We start from the raw sequence: 14,680 nt of genomic DNA on the forward strand, positions 1-14,680 counted from the left end.
TAGAAAAACGGCCCGGGCAGCAAACAGAAACTCCTGACCATTGGCTTTAAGGCTGCCTCCCTCTTACCTCCGTGTTTAGTCCAGGGGCAAGAGCCTACTCAGAAAATCAGAAGGCCTGGATTCTAAAACCAGTCCTTCAAACTGTAGCGGGTTACCATGGCCGAAAAATGCATGCGTGCTTTGCACGGAACTGCTCTTCCTACTCACTCACTTGCACTCTGTTTCCTAGTGGGAACAGAATTGGCAGGGGCTTGAAAGAGCGCAAGAGGTACTGCACAAGCTACGAACACTGTGATCAGTGAGTTCTCAGGCCCAAAGCCTCAGAACAATAATAATAATAATAACGGTGGTATTTGTTAGCACTTACTATGTACCAGGTGCTGTACTAAGTGCTGGGGTGGATACAAGTAAGTTGGGTTGGACACAGTCCCTGTTCCATGTGGGGCTCACAGTCTTCATTTACAGATGAAGTCACAGAGGCACGGAGAGGTGAGGTGACTTGCCCAAGGTCACACAGCAGACAAGTGGCAGAGCTGGGCTTAGAACTCAGGTCCTCCTGTGTCCCAGGCCTATGCTCTGGCCACTTGCTGCTTCTCAGAAACAAGACTTCCACGTTGTTCCTCATGGGAAAAGTCCATTTAGCCATCTGACCTATTCACTCTCTTCTACTCCACCCCTGCTCATACTCCGTTCCCCACCAACAAGCCCACCCCTCTAGGCCTGGTTCTCCTCTCCCACCTCTGACCCCGACTCCTTCCCCCTTCATATTCACCAGAACTTAGCTTTCCCCATCTTTAGAACCCCACCTCCTCCAGGAATCTTTGCCCAATTCATTTTTTCCTCAGGTTAGATCTTCCCAACTTTCCTCTCGGCGCTTTACCACTCAACCTTAGAGCAGTTCTTGGGGCATAGTAAGCACTGAGCTGAATATCACAATTATTCCCCCTTCCGTGGTACTTTTTATTCAGAGCAGTTTATGTAATAATAATGAGCCCGTTGTAGGGATTGTCTCTCTTAGTTGCTGAATAGTACTTTCCAAGCACTTAGTACAGTGCTCTGCACACAGTAAGTGCTCAGTAAATATGATTGAATGAATTATGGTACTTGTTAAGTGCTATGTGCCAAGCACTTTTCTAAGCACTGGGATAGATATAAAGTAGGTTGGACCCAATCCAAATTATTATTTATGCACTTTTCTACTGATCAGTTTACATAGCTTGCTGTTGATCACTTCTTCCTCCTGTCTGTAAATTAGCACATGTGTCTTCCCTGTGGGATTGTAAGCGCCTTGAGGACAGGACTTTAGTTTCCTACATTTAGTGGGCTACATCAAGGGCTTAATACAGTGCTCTACCCACAGACGCTCAAAGAATCCTGCCAATGGATTGTGGAGGTTGGTGTGGTTTCTGGGTTGGCGCACAAGGGCAGAGGAAGCAGTAGGAGGAGGTGATCCAGGGCTGGGAATTGGCTGGGTGAAAGCAACAGAAGGCACGGGGTGTGCGTGGCGCTCAGCAGGTCCTCAGCAAAAGCGTTACAACTACTAATGGAGAGAGCGGGGCTTCCGGGAACACAGGTCAGGGGAAGAGGTTGGGGTTGATCAAGAGACTCGAGGGTTGAGGTGCAGAGAACACTTGCGTTAGAAGGCTGGCAGAAACTACTGATCCACTTTAGAGCCCTGCCGTTTACCCATCCTGCGGGTGTCTGCTGCAAATTTCGGGTCAGATTGTTGGTATTAGGAGGTGGGAGTATGATGGGTGGGGAGAGGGTCCCCTGATGGCTAATGCCGTCCGAAATCCCAGACATCTGCAGCCCCCTCAGAGGGCACAGACCCCCTCAGTCTCTTGGGAAGTAGATCGGAAGTTCTAAGGATGCCCACAGAATCAACTCTGTCTTCCGGCCTCCTCCAGACGTGATTTGGTAAACTGGGCCCCAGCTCACCCAGGTTGGATAAAAAGAAGGCTGCATTACTGTCATTGTAATTAATATTATTAATAATAACGTTGGTATTTTGTAAGCTCTGTCTCTCTTAGATGTTTTGTCCCTTCTAGACTGTGAGCCCACTGTTGGGTAGGGCCCGTCTGTATATGTTGCCAACTTGTACTTCCCAAGTGCTTAGTTCAGTGCTCTGCACATGGTAAGTGCTCAATAAATACGATTGCTTGATTGATTGTTTTAATAATAATAATGATGGCATTAGTTAAGCGCTTACTATGTGCCAAGCACTGTTCCAAGCGCTGGGGGGGAATACAAGGTAATCAGGTTGTCCCACGTAGGGCTCACAGTCTTAATCCCCATTTTACAGATGAGGTAACTGAGGCACAGAGAAGTTGTGACTTGCCCAAAGTCACACAGCCGATAAGTGGCGGAGCCGGAATTAGAACCCATGACCTCAGACTCCCAAGCCCGAGCTCTTTCCACTGAGTCACGCTGCTTCTCCAGTTGTTTTACTTAGAATTGCAGTCCGGTAATCCCATCCCTTATAAGATCTAAAATTGTCTTGTCTTCGCCAACCTAAAGTCTCTCCATCTTTCAGCGGGAAGATCTACCAGATGATTACTTCAAGCATGACCCCGATCACAAACATATTTACCGTTTTGTCCGGACACTCTTTAGTGCTGCACAGTTAACGGCAGAATGTGCAATAGTGACTCTGGTAAGGCATCTAAGGGAGTTTGTTGGGTATTTTTTTGTGTATGTTCCATTTCCTTTGCTAGCCTTTGACTTAGTACTTTTTTTGGAAGCCTGCATTTATCTAGTGTTGATGACTACATGCATATTACATGATGGGAAAAAAAAACAAACCCTGCCAACATGCAAGAATTGCAGGTGTGCTCAGGTTTTCAGCAGGGGATCTGCAGAAAGAAAGCAGGTGGTCCTAGTCCCTATCACCCACTTGCACTGGCTATCGGAACCATCAGCAGAACTCCCCACCCCTAGGCAGGTTGGAAATTAGCTGTCCTGATCAGTATGGAAGGATCTTAATTATTATTGTGTTTTTTTTTTTTACAAGGAATCCATCTCCCTGGTATCAGTCTTACACAACAACTTTTTTTTTTCCAGTATAATGAAGTGACATTGGAGAGGTAGAGCTGAATTTCCCAATTTCCAGAGATTGCTGGCAATGACAAGGGTTCAGCCTAATTTTGGCCTTTGCCACGTGTCACATTTTGGGTCTTGGGAAAAGGATAAGGAAATTTTAGTGGGGGAGAGCTCCGGTAAGAGAATCCCAAGTTAAGGACGTAAATTGTAATTGAACAGAAAGGCTGGGAATTCCATTTATTGACTGAACGTTCTTTCGGATGCTGCTTTCCTCCTTAGATAGACACCTCCAATTCCTGCCGCAAAGTACTAGTGTTTTTGATGTTCTGCTGCAGTGTAGCCACGAGGAGGTGCCAATGGCCACCAGTTTTCACACTCAAAACTTTAGGCAAAGTTTCCGTTCCTGAAAGCGGAGACAGATGAAGTTTGCTATCTATTTAGACCTATTTTTCCCCCTTATTTAAAAACCCAGTACAATGGGAAAAAAAAAACACCTTAAAAACCCAGTACAATGGGAAAAGAAAAAACCACCTTAAGGACTGGAGAGATGTTTTGATTCAAACTTTGATGCCTGATGTAAATTTAGAGGACTGTTTCTGGGTGGTTTTTAAGACTTGAGCCTAAGTAGTAATAATAATAATAATGGCATTTATTAAGCACTTACTATGTGCAAAGCACTGTTCTAAACACTGGGGAGGTTGCAAGGTGTTCGGGTTGTTCCACGGGCTCACAGTCTTCATCCCCATTTTACAGATGAGGTAACTGAGGCCCAGAGAAGTGAAGTGACTTGCCCTAGGTCACCCAGCTGACAATTGGCAGAGCCGGGATTTCAACCCATGACCTCTGACTCCAAAGCCCGGGCTCTTTGCACTGAGCCACGCTGCTTCTCTAAGTGTATTGTAACACACAAAACAGATTTGGCATTCGAACGTGCCATGGCTTTTCACTAGTATGAGAACTGAACTGATATCTGTTTTTTTCAGGTTTACTTAGAAAGACTTTTAACTTACGCTGAGATTGACATCTGCCCCAGTAACTGGAAAAGAATTGTTTTGGGAGCTATTCTTCTGGCTTCTAAGGTTTGGGATGATCAGGCTGTGTGGAACGTGGATTACTGCCAGATCCTGAAAGATATCACAGTTGAGGACATGTAAGTGTATAAGGTTTTGGCAAACTTTCTGCCCTTTTTTTCCAGAAACTTAATATCCATAGAAGATGTCTACTGCCTATGTCTCTGCCACAGGGCAGAGAGCTGAGGAATTCGTAAAAGAACTGACCTTCTGCCTTTCCCAGTTTGGAAGAACTGCTGATATTTAATTGGTGACTAATATCGACTGACCCAAACTCTCATCTTTTCTTTTGTTAATTGTTTTGGCTAAGCGCTTACTATATGCCAAGCACTGTACTCAGTAGGACTAAATAGGTAGATCCAGGCTAATCAGGCAGGACGCAGTCCCTGTTCCACATGGGGCTCACAATCTTAATCCCCGTTGTACAGATGAAGTAACTGAGGCACCCAAAAGTTAAGTGACTTGCCCAGGGTCACACAGCAGACATGTGGCAGAACCAGGATTAGAACCCAGGTCCTTCTGACTCCTCTAGGCCACCACTGCTTCATCGCCGTCTGCCTCCACCTCAGATGCGGTGACTTGCTGAAAGCTGCCCCAAAATATCACATTTTACAAACCCTCTACTCATACTACAGTCTCCCTTTTTTCTTAAAATGGTTCTCAGCCCGCTAAGTGGTGGCCACGTTCTCCCTCATTTCAGAGTGTTAACAGTGGAATGTGAATCTGCCCCAGCCTGGTTGGAACCTGGGTCAAACACCTCTGTGGTGACTGGGTGGGCAAAAGAGCCAAATCTGCAAGGGTGACCGTCCCCCCACCCCCAGTAGACCACACCTGGCTGCTTTAGGGCTAGGCGGGTTGTGGGGAGAGCCGGGAATTGACCCCTATTTGAGATTTCCACTCCCCTCTCCCCATTAGATTGTCAAACCTGAAGGCAGGGATTATGTCAATTATTACACTGTCCCAAGTCTCCCGTGCAGTGCTCTGTGCATAGGGAATTTGAAGAATCAGGCCTGGAAACACCTCACGGGCAGCTGTGTATTGGCTGTTAGTGAAGCTTTCTTCATCTGTGTATTCGTTTCACATGTCACAGCAGTTTCTGCATATGGAAGAGACCTGGGGTGGACCATAAATTCCTTTCCTGATAAATCAATTTCATGTTCCTTTGGGCATTGGTGATGGTAGCCAAGCCAAAGGTTATTTGGCATTGTTATAATAATAATATCTATCAATCAATCAATTATATTTATTGAGTGCTTACTGTGTGCAGAGCACTGTATCAGAGCATCAGCTGAGTGCAGTGCACTCTACTAAGCACTTGGAAAGCAATTAATGGTATTTATTGAGTGCTTAGTGTATGCAGAGCACAGTACTAACCACTTGGGAGAATTGATAGACCTATTCCCTACTCACAACGAGTTTACAGTCTAGAGGACAGCAGGGGAGTGAACAGACCAGCGATGTGGTCTCTGCTCAAAGTCACTTTAATCAGAGTAATTGAATGTACTCTAAAAATGCCGAGGTTGGTACATATAAGCACCTAAGTGCTAAAGGTGGTTAGGGGGTTTGTAAGACTTGGGGTCGGGGAAACATAAGCAGGAAGGTTTGCTGGACCTTCCAGCAACAAATGATTTTTGGACAACAAAAATCATAGCAAACTGGTCAAGATAACTACTCCAATGCCCACAAAAAAGGCCCAGCTTTTTTCAAGGAGGACTCTTTGAGGACTGATGCTCTGTATGTACCTCTTTGAATTGGACAGCTATTTAACGGACACTAATAATATCCTGCTTAGTAACGTACTACCCGGGCTGAGCATTTGGTCCGTTAAGAAGTTGTATTTCTCTGTGGTCATCGTCGCTTTGTCAGGCCTTTGGTGCCTAACTGGGAAGCAGCATGACTAGTGGATAGAACCCGGGACTGGGAGTCAGAAGGTCATGGGTTCTGATCCCGCCTCCGTCACTTGTATGCTGTGTGATGGTGGGCAAGTCACTTAACTTCTCTGGGCCTCAATTCCGTCATCTGTAAAATGGGGGTTAAGACTATGAGCCCTATGTGGGGCAGGGACTGTGTCTAACCTAACTCTCTTATATCTATCCCAGCGCTTAGAATGCCTGGCACATAGTAAGTGCTTAACAAACACCATTATTATTATCATTATCTGGTTAAATTAAACTACTTACTATTTTGAAGTCTACACGTTAATCTGGGTCCTAGTCATTAATTTTTGGTTAGACTCTTGAGCATGCTCTTTGCTTTTTACTAGACTTCCACTAGAAATTCCTTCTATTTTCCTTCTGAGCCACTGATGATCAAAAATGTTTTACCAAGTGGGTGAGGGCAGAGCAGCTTCTGCTCCTTGTTGCGGTCTTGGCTCTTCTGTTCAGCGACCACCGACAGCACCCATTCTCCCTACCAGCCAGCTCTCACCAGGCGGGAGTGTGAGAATGGATCATTGTCAATCAATCAGTCAGTGGTATTTGAGTGCTTACTATGTGCAGAGCACCGTACAAAGCGCTTGGGAGAGTACAGTACAACAGTTGGCAGACACGTTCCCTGCCCACAACGGGCCGACAGTCTAGAGAGGCAGACCGTTCCAGGCAAACCATCAACATGACTGCAAAATCAACTCAGGTGATACTTGTTCTGCTGACTGTAGCTCATTTCTTTTCCCCTCTTAACCGTGAGCATGTGGTCAGTACATATCCCGAATGGCCCAGGACCAGAAAAAGTGCCCTACTTTTATTTTCCTGGGCGCAGGGTTTGAGAAAGTTTCTCTGTGGATTATTCACCCCCTTGAGTTCAGCCTCCCCACCAACAACATCGTCTTCAGGCTGAAAGACATCTCCGTTGGTGCAGGCCCCAGCTTTGGTCCAATCTTGAAGAGCTGAGGACCTGGGTGAAGGAACGGATCATAATGCTAGTTGTTTATGCAGCACCACTCTTTCATCGCTGCCGATAATGTTCCCACTCAGTGGTTGCAGCGTGCCAGAAGGTGGGCAGGTGAGAAGGTATACTGGACAAGTTCTTGTATGCAGTTTACACGGTTCAACCCAAACCTCCCCAGAAATTAGGCTTCTAGGGCTAGTCCATCAGTTGTGAAGAGCACCTTTGGTGGTTTTGCGGGAATCGTAAAAACGATCGGCTATTGTAGGTGACAGAGATCCCAGCAGCTGGGAAAGCAGCTAGCCTGGCAACAGCCCATCAGTGATGAACTGTCCACCCTCATCTTGGCCGTAGATTCCCCTTCCCTAACACAACCGCAGGCAGGAGAAGGCAGGCTGGGGCCTAGGGGCAGGCCCAAGGCAGTGCCCCGTGGGCATCCCTTACCACTCCCTTGCAACGAGCCATCCGGTTGCCCCAGCTGCTGCTGCTGCCAGACAGATCTACAGGAAGCCCCAGAGTGGCAGGGACTACAGTGGCAAGGGGTGCAAGGAGATTGGCTTTGGAACTGTGCCAGCCGCCGTGCTCCTGAATCACCCCCGCCGGTGGCCTTCCTGAGCCTGCCACAAATCTTTCTCCCTCTCCCGCTTCCCCACACCTCTGGAGAGGGGTGGGAATGCAGTCGTAAAGTAATGGTGGACCGTGGAACTGAGGGAGTAGCAAAGTAGCAAACTGATGGGGGAAGAGGAAAAGGTGGTGAGGCCCAGACAGAGACGAAGGAGGAGCCCCATTTTCTCCTGCCCTGCCTGCGCCTGGCTGTTTGGTTTTGTTCTCTGTCTCCCCCTTTTAGACTGTGAGCCCACTGTTGGGTAGGGACTGTCTCTATATGTTGCCAATTTGTACTTCCCAAGCGCTTAGTACAGTGCTCTGCACACAGTAAGCGCTCAATAAATACGATTGATGATGATGATGGCTGGAGTTGCCTGGGGCCGGGGTTGTCACTGTGGGATGTGATTCGTAAGGAGCCAAGCCACCTGAGAACATCTCAAGGCCCTTGGTTCCCTACCTCCCTCGTCAAAGCTGTTTCCAGCAGCTTGTAAAATGAAGAAATGAAACTGAGAATTCACGCGCTGTTAGATTCGGGGAGTTACTGTTCCAAAACCTCTCTCTTTCCCCTGTACCTGGGAGGAGCGTTTGGCTTTCAAAAGAAGAATGAACGGGAGCCACTGCCGATCCATGAATTGAGTGGGCACGTAAATGGAAGCTATTCATTCTTTCGGCCAGTTCTTTGTAAATAAAATGAGGAAAGCTCGGGCTAGAGGTGTGATGCTTTGCTTCGGTGATTAAAATACTATTAATAGACTTTTTAATTCTATGAAGCACTATATTTCGGCACCATTAAAATATATTAGCGTAATGGATATAAAAGAAGTTGTGAAGGGCATTTATTCATGGGGTAAATGAAGCCCTGATCATCTGATGATTAAAACATTATCTGATTTACATTTCTATAGGCTTATGACTGTAAGAACAGGAAATTAATTTGGGCAGTCGGTTTAAAAAGATTCAAGCTTGTTGAATGACAAAACAGTAAGCCCCGATCGCATTAGAACAGCCCTCCGCATCTGCACCGGTTCTCCCAAAGGTCCCCTCTGAGTAATACAGGTCGGCCTTAAGAGAAAATCCATTTTAATGATCTTTGGACCCAGCCGTCCAACTCCATACAGGTTGGTTTGGGTTCTCAGCACCGCCTTTCTAAGAACAGCACTAGCTCCTTCACCTGGGCTTTGCCTTAGGCCAAATTGCTTGTGGCCCTCGCATGCCCAGTATCCCTCAGTGCGATTGCTTCTGTTGTGAGGCAATCCCCTCCTGACATCTTCCGCCATCCCCTCGTTTGGGAGTGTTGTGCGGATGGAGTTCCTTAAGCGTTTTTAGCCAGGACAGAGAATTGTCTGCCCTGTGGTGTGGTGTCCGTCCACAGCCTGAGGTTGCAGCCTGCCACGGGCTCCAGGGTTTGGCCAGGGGCTCCTTTGGTAAACTGCCTTGGGTCCGTCTCGAGGTGATTTTTACCTCTGCCCTTGGGTCTCTCTACCCCTGAAAGGAGAATCTCTTCGTGGACAGTGGACCGCTTCTGGGACAGAGTGAGCAGGATGAGCTAAGATAAGCCAAAACTCTTATGGGGCCCTTGTGCTGTAGCCCCTTGCTTTCCTCGGGGAGAAATTCCTTCTCCCACCCAATGGTGCTTATTTATTTATTTGCTGGAGATGAATCCTTTTTGCCTCAAGAGGATTTTTCCCCCCCTCAGATAATAGCAGCAGCTCTTCATAAATCCATTTGTTGCCGTGGTGACATGCTTCCTCCTTTTGTTGGGCTGCCTCTACTTCAATAAGCCCCTTCCTGTTATCAGCCCGGTGAAAATGTCTGCAAGTTCTTCAGAGCTAATAAACAGCAGACATCATTCCTTTCATCTGATCACTGTAGTGGGGTCTTAGCGGAGAGGGAGAGTGGCAGAGGAATTGTACAGCCGCATTAATGGAACCGTGAAGAATGAGCCTCTAAGTCAGTAGCAGGAGTGCACAACCGCGCCGTAACCTTTTCCCCCTGCCCAAACCCAAAGTGCTGGGTGTCAGAAAGGACCCCGAAGAGCCGGACCTTACTGGACCAGCTGGGGGGAAGCCCGTATTCACTTCCAAGCCGAATTTACAACTGTCCCGGCCTCCACGGCTGGCATTTCTGGAAACGCCGGGCTGGGTTGCCTCGAGTTCTTCAACCAATTTTGTTTCTTCCCCCGTCTCTTCTAGGAACGAGATGGAGAGACACTTCTTGGAGCTGCTGCAGTTTAATATTAATGTTCCCGCCAGTGTGTATGCCAAATACTACTTTGATCTCCGCTCTTTAGCAGATGACAACAATATGAGCTTTCTGCTGGAGCCCCTCAGCAAAGAGCGAGCGCAGAAATTAGAGGTAATGAATGGTCTGAGGCGCGGGGGATTGGATTTTCCGTATTCTCCCAGACAGATATCTGGTGCTACTCATATTAAGTGACTCGGCAGAACTCAGAGCTTTTCAGTGAGCACATTGAAGTGTGCATTTCCTTGACCACGGCTCCTTCTAAGCCAGAGGAACAGGAGGATGCTTTAGAGCAGAAGTAGGGGGTGGATGGGAATGGGGTTCAGATGAGCCTAAGCACATTTTGTCACTGAAATGGGTTGTGCTTTTTTTTTTTTGAACCTTCCACCCACCTGTGCTGATCCCCTATTGTTTTTCTCAAGGTTTAGTCTCTTATTGAGCGTAGACACTTGTAGAGGTTTCCCTCTTCAGGAGCCCCTTCAGTGCTGTCTCCAGACTCTCCTCTTCTGAAGAGGGCTTCTTGTAACTGAGCGTGGCATAGCAGAACCCAGTGCTTGGCTAAAGGTGCAGTGTCGATATTGGAGCGCTTTGCTAAGTCTTCCCTTCTTGTCTGTTGGAACCAGGCTATCTCCAGACTGTGCGAAGACAAATACAAAGACTTGTCGAAAGCTGCCATGAGACGATCTTTCAGTGCCGATAATTTAGTTGGTATTCGTCATTCTAATGCCATCCTCTCCTGAGAAGAGTTGAGGAGCAGGGCAGCCTGAAGCTAGCATCAGGAAGGAAGCGGGATACCTCACCACTTCCTGCCTGCGAGCCAGCAGGTAGGGAAGATCGCGAGAAGAGAGAGGTCGCTTCCCAAGGACCCCCCCCCCCCGGATCCGAGGAAAACGCCGCTGGAAAGCCGGGACTTGTCAAAGCGGCAGTCACTCCTCTCCTTTTCAGTGTATCCAAAAGGGCAAAAAGAAACTTACAGATGGAAGGCTCACACACACACACCCCTCCACCCACCCCAGCCCCACACACGCACAGATGTTTGCTTACTGTGTAGGCCTATAGCTGTGAACTGTGAGTTTTTTAAAGTAACAGTTTTAAAACCTAAAAATGAAACACTAACCATGTGACTCTAGTTCAGATGTTCTCCCTCCCACTTTCCTGGCTGCCTAAAGCCTGCGGTGTGTCTTTTCCAAGTCAGCACGGTGTTTAATATTCAAGCCGGGACTCTCCGAAAGCCCCTCTGGAGTAGATACTGGACCACTGATGGACGTCGACGAGTTTCCCTCCCCGTTTTGTTGCAAATAAAGCTGCTAATGACCAGTGGCAATCATCTTAAATTAAGGGTTTGGTGTTTTGCCATTAACACTCCAGGAAATTGGGTCTGCCCAGATTGGCGTTTCAGTCTACCTTGGATTGGAAGCAGAGATAAAGTAGGTTATATTGATTGATTTGTCCTTTTTCAGAGTGGGTCCATACTACATTTCTTTTGAACTATGGTGCTTCTGACTTTTGGATTATTTTTTGTTGTTGTTCCTGCTCTGAAAGAGGTGCAGCCTGTTGGATGTTTCTGATCTGTTCATGAGCAGGGAGGAAATAATTTCAGTAGCCCAAAGTGACACAGTGACGATGCTCTGTGTACTAAGGCACGGTGACATGGGAACTCTCGTACTGAAGAGCCATGAGGATGGCGTTAAGTTGGCAGTACAGTGCTCTGCTTTGGTCCTCTGGACTTCCTGCTACTTCTGGTCCTTGGGAAAAATGGATTGGGGGTGGGGGTGGAGAAAGGGGTGGGGGGTGGGGGAGAAACAAATGGATTCATGATTATCCTGTAAAGAATTGGAAGATCTGAAAGTTAGCGATAGTGGCGGATCATTCCGATCTAAGTAGACTTTTCAAGAGAATGAAAATGTATGTGGAGCTTAGGTGCTCGAGTTATGTTTTTCTGTTGTTGTTTTTTTTTAAACACAGCCCCGTTTCAAGTTCTTGATACTGGGAGAAGGGCCTCGTAAAATCCCTAGGCCAGCTGGAGTTTTCAGACTTTGTGAAATGGGAGGGAGGGCCTAGGGGTTCTGGAGGTTGGCTTCCACACCAGCTGAATTTTCAATAGCAAAAATGACTATCGGACAACACTCCAGGGCCTCTCTCTTCCCCGAGCCCTTCCGTCCTGTGCTGGTCCTTGGCAGTTTTTCCTATGTGCAAAGCCCCCTCTGATCCAGTAGTCCGAGGGACCCTTTCTTCCAACCTAGTAATGTTTCAGAGTAAACTTGCAAATAAATGGTGTAGGCTCCGTTGATTTTCTTTTTTCTTTTCTACTCAGAAGCCTGCTATTGACAGAGGAAAAGTGTTATATAAATGATAAATAATGGTATTTTAAATTTCACAACGTCAGCTCCAGGAACCTAGTTTATGGAGTTTGGCCCTTCAGGTATTGATTGCAGTTAGAAAAGAATGCTATAACTTCAGGTGGTTTTTCTTTCCGATGTTTATATTAAAAGAAAAGCTAATAAACTCTATTTTAATTAAAATGTGTTTAGTGTGTTCTGTGGCCTTTAGTGGTCATTTCATTCATACCTACTTCATTCCCTAAGCTATACAGTGATAGAGCACAGGCTTGGGAATCAGAAGGACCTGGGTTCTAATCTCGGCTCCGCAACTTGTCTGCTGTGTGACCTTGAGCAAGTTACTTCCCTTCTCTGGGCCTCAGTGACCTCATCTGTAAAATGGGGGTTAAGACTGTGAGTCCCAGGTGGACAGAGATTGGGTCCAACCCAATTTGCTGGTATCTACCCCAGGGCTTAAAACAGTGCTTGACACATAGCACTTAAAAATGCCATCATCATCATCTCATCATCATCATCATCAATCGTATTTATTGAGCGCTTACTGTGTGCAGAGCACTGTACTAAGAGCTTGGGAAGTGCAGTTTGGCAACAAATTGCCAAATTGTTGTCTTCTCTTCCTGTACTTGTACATGAATAGGCTAAAACCCCAAAAGGGAATATTACTGAGGCTACTTTCTTTAGAAACATTTCAAATGCTTCACTGTCATCACAACCAATAAATTAAGTTCTGTATTCTCGGAGTGTAAACATTGAAATTTAAACATTTTGGGGATCAAACTTCTGATCTCAATTCTTTATTTTGAATCGGACCATTTGCCAAGACTGCTTTTGTCTCTAGAGTAGCTTCCTATATGTTCTAAAACATCTCGTTTCCCCAGACGGCCGTTCTATCATCCTAGCTAGCGAGGCATTCAGATGTTTTGGTTTTGCATTGGGGTTTTTCCAAGCCTACAGCAGGATGAGCCATTTTGGTCTTTGAATGTTGAAAGGTTTTTAAACTGCTTACACCCTACACTACCTGTAACTTCGTTTGGGGTTGATTGGAAAAAGTGGAGGTGCTCATATACCCAGAAAACCCAGTTACTGAAACCACTGTGAAGCTCTACAGCAGAGTCAGTTCTAAATAACCACTATTTGCACGATAAGACCTGGTCACTCTATTCCTAAAAGTCATTGTTGGTGCTTCATTATCACGGACAGGTTAGCAGAAAACTCCTAACCAGAGTTAGCAGGAAGCAATCATTAGTGGAATATTTGTACCGTTCCATGGAATCCATGGTATTTATTGAGGTCACCCTGTGGGCTGGGCACCGTACTAAGCACTTGAGAGGGCAAAGTACAGTTAATGGGTGCAATCCTTGCCCTCAAGGAGCTGACAACTAGGAAAGGCATACTGAAATGATGTATCGGTAGAAGGAAAAAGTGGATATGTACATCTGAGCGCAGAGAGTATGGCAAGCAGATCCACACACACACACAAACACACATACACACACAGAAGTGATGTGGGTAGGTGGGTGCCCAAGAGCCCAAGTGGTTGTTGTGGAGCTGGGGGAAAGGAATTGACAAGAGAATGTTTCCTGGAGCTTTGATTTCTGGAGGACTTTGGAAATGAGGGAGGCTGTGGCGTGGCAGGTTTGATAGAAAGTGAACACCTTGTTGGGTAGGGACCGTCTCTATGTGTTGCTGATTTGTACTTCCCAAGTGCTTAGCACACAGTAAGCGCTCAGTAAATATGATTGAATGAGTGAAGGCGAGGGAATTTCAGGCTGGGAGAAGGGCATGAGGGGAGATGAGATGAGAGCATGGCAGAATGAGTAGATTAGAGAGGAACTAAAAGGACTATCTGGGCTGTGGCTTGGTGTAGAAGAAAATGGTTAAGTAGGAGGGGGAGAACTGACTGAGCACCCTATTGTTATGTTGTACTCTCCCAAGTGCTTAGTACAGAGCTCTGCACACAGTAAGCGCTCGATAAATACGATTGACCTCAAAACCGGAGGTAAGGAGTTTGATGTGGAGGTGGTTGGGCAACCGTTGAAGGCGTCTGAGGAGTAGAGAGATGTGGACTGAATGGTTTTTCAGAAAAATGGTACAGGCAACGGGGTGAAGTGTGGAGGGGAGAGGCTGGAGTCTGGATGGTCAGGGGTAAAGCTGGGATTAATCAACGGTATTTATTGAGCACTTACTATGTGCAGAGCTCTGTACTGAGCTTCGGGGAGAGTACAATATAACAGAGTTGGCATACACATTCCCTGCCCACAACGAGCTTCCAGTCTATGATGAGCACCCGATCCAGTGAAGTGGCTGTTTACGTGGCGATGGAGGACGGAGGTGGTGGTGACTCTTAACAGGAAAGTTAGATGAGCTGTTCGGTTCTGGATACATTGAGCTTCATGTGCTGGTGGTACGTGCCGTAGGTGGGGATCGAAGCAGCGTGGCTCAGTGGAAAGAACATGGGCTTTGGAGTCAGAGTTCATGGGTTCAAATCCCAGCTCCGCCAAC

General features: G+C 46.8%; 1 protein-coding gene across 1 annotated transcript in view; it reads left to right on the forward strand.

The window, feature by feature from the left end:
* Positions 1–11,598, forward strand: part of CCNYL1 (cyclin Y like 1) — a 75,340-nt gene extending 63,742 nt beyond the window's left edge. Inside the window, exons 7-10 of the mRNA XM_038766759.1 lie at positions 2,534–2,653; positions 4,023–4,189; positions 9,791–9,953; positions 10,463–11,598. Coding sequence (XP_038622687.1) covers positions 2,534–2,653; positions 4,023–4,189; positions 9,791–9,953; positions 10,463–10,579 — 567 coding nt within the window. The 3' untranslated portion in view covers positions 10,580–11,598. The remainder of the gene's footprint in view (positions 1–2,533; positions 2,654–4,022; positions 4,190–9,790; positions 9,954–10,462) is intronic.
* The last annotated feature ends 3,082 nt before the right edge of the window (positions 11,599–14,680 follow it).

Source organism: Tachyglossus aculeatus, chromosome 25, assembly GCF_015852505.1.
Source record: "Tachyglossus aculeatus isolate mTacAcu1 chromosome 25, mTacAcu1.pri, whole genome shotgun sequence".
Taxonomy (NCBI): Eukaryota; Metazoa; Chordata; class Mammalia; order Monotremata; family Tachyglossidae; genus Tachyglossus; species Tachyglossus aculeatus.